Source organism: Pygoscelis adeliae, unplaced genomic scaffold, assembly GCF_000699105.1.
Source record: "Pygoscelis adeliae isolate BGI_AS28 unplaced genomic scaffold, ASM69910v1 Scaffold66, whole genome shotgun sequence".
Lineage (NCBI taxonomy): Eukaryota > Metazoa > Chordata > Aves > Sphenisciformes > Spheniscidae > Pygoscelis > Pygoscelis adeliae.
Genome location: NW_008825167.1, coordinates 7,046,774 through 7,047,565, shown reverse-complemented (window position 1 = coordinate 7,047,565; position 792 = coordinate 7,046,774). Strand labels below are relative to the sequence as shown.

General features: G+C 35.9%; 1 protein-coding gene across 1 annotated transcript in view; it reads right to left on the bottom strand.

Annotated features, from left to right (window-relative positions):
* The window catches only part of FAM193A (family with sequence similarity 193, member A), a 50,126-nt gene that overhangs the window by 4,720 nt on the left and 44,614 nt on the right, over window positions 1–792 (bottom strand). Inside the window, exon 18 of the mRNA XM_009328802.1 lies at window positions 12–93. Within this exon, the coding sequence (XP_009327077.1) occupies window positions 12–93 (82 nt within the window). The remainder of the gene's footprint in view (window positions 1–11; window positions 94–792) is intronic.

Below are 792 nucleotides of genomic sequence, written 5' to 3'. Positions count from 1 at the left end.
CAGCACTTTTCCTTTTAAAATACTCCACTTCTCGCTCTGTTTCATCCATTTCCACACTGTCTAGATCAATGTCTTTGGGTAGAAACACATCATCTACAAAGGAAAAAGGATGATACTATGTTAGATTCTGTGGGGAGGGGGGAAGAAGAGAGGAAGAAGCTTGAAGAAGCTGCATTAAAGATGTTTTTGGAGAACTGCCTGAACTTTGTTGAGAATGTATAATTTGACCAAAGGGCTCAATGAATCACATAGCTAATGACTAGCATTTGACTGCCTGGAATTTGTTGGCCTTACTACTAAAAAGGCAGCTTTAGAAACATTTTAAAAATGGTATTTATAAAGAAAAAAATTTCAAGAATTCTGGGTTTGTAGAGCTGCTGTACTCCATCTGGGACATGATCATCAGGCTGTGTCTGCAAGAGTCTAAGTCATGCTACCTACAATTGGGAGTTGGGTTTTTTTTTTGTTTTTAAATGTTTTTTAACATATTTTAATATGGCCTGAATTTAGGCCTCAGCTGTAACAACAAAGTATCTTTAAAGTCTGTTGGTATATTGTACTGTCTCAGTTCTCTTTTGTACTTAAAAAAAAAAATGCTTCAGAAAGTGTAAATTTTTGTAGAAACCAATTTGAGCATTTTCCTCTTAAAAGTCTCTTTTCTTAGCACATATATACTCCAACCTCATTTCTGAAGCAGCTTCAGAACCCATTCCAAACAGGGTGAGACAAAGAAACTAACCAAAACACCTAGTACACATCAGGACTCTAGAATCCTTGAGATTACAAGAAGAA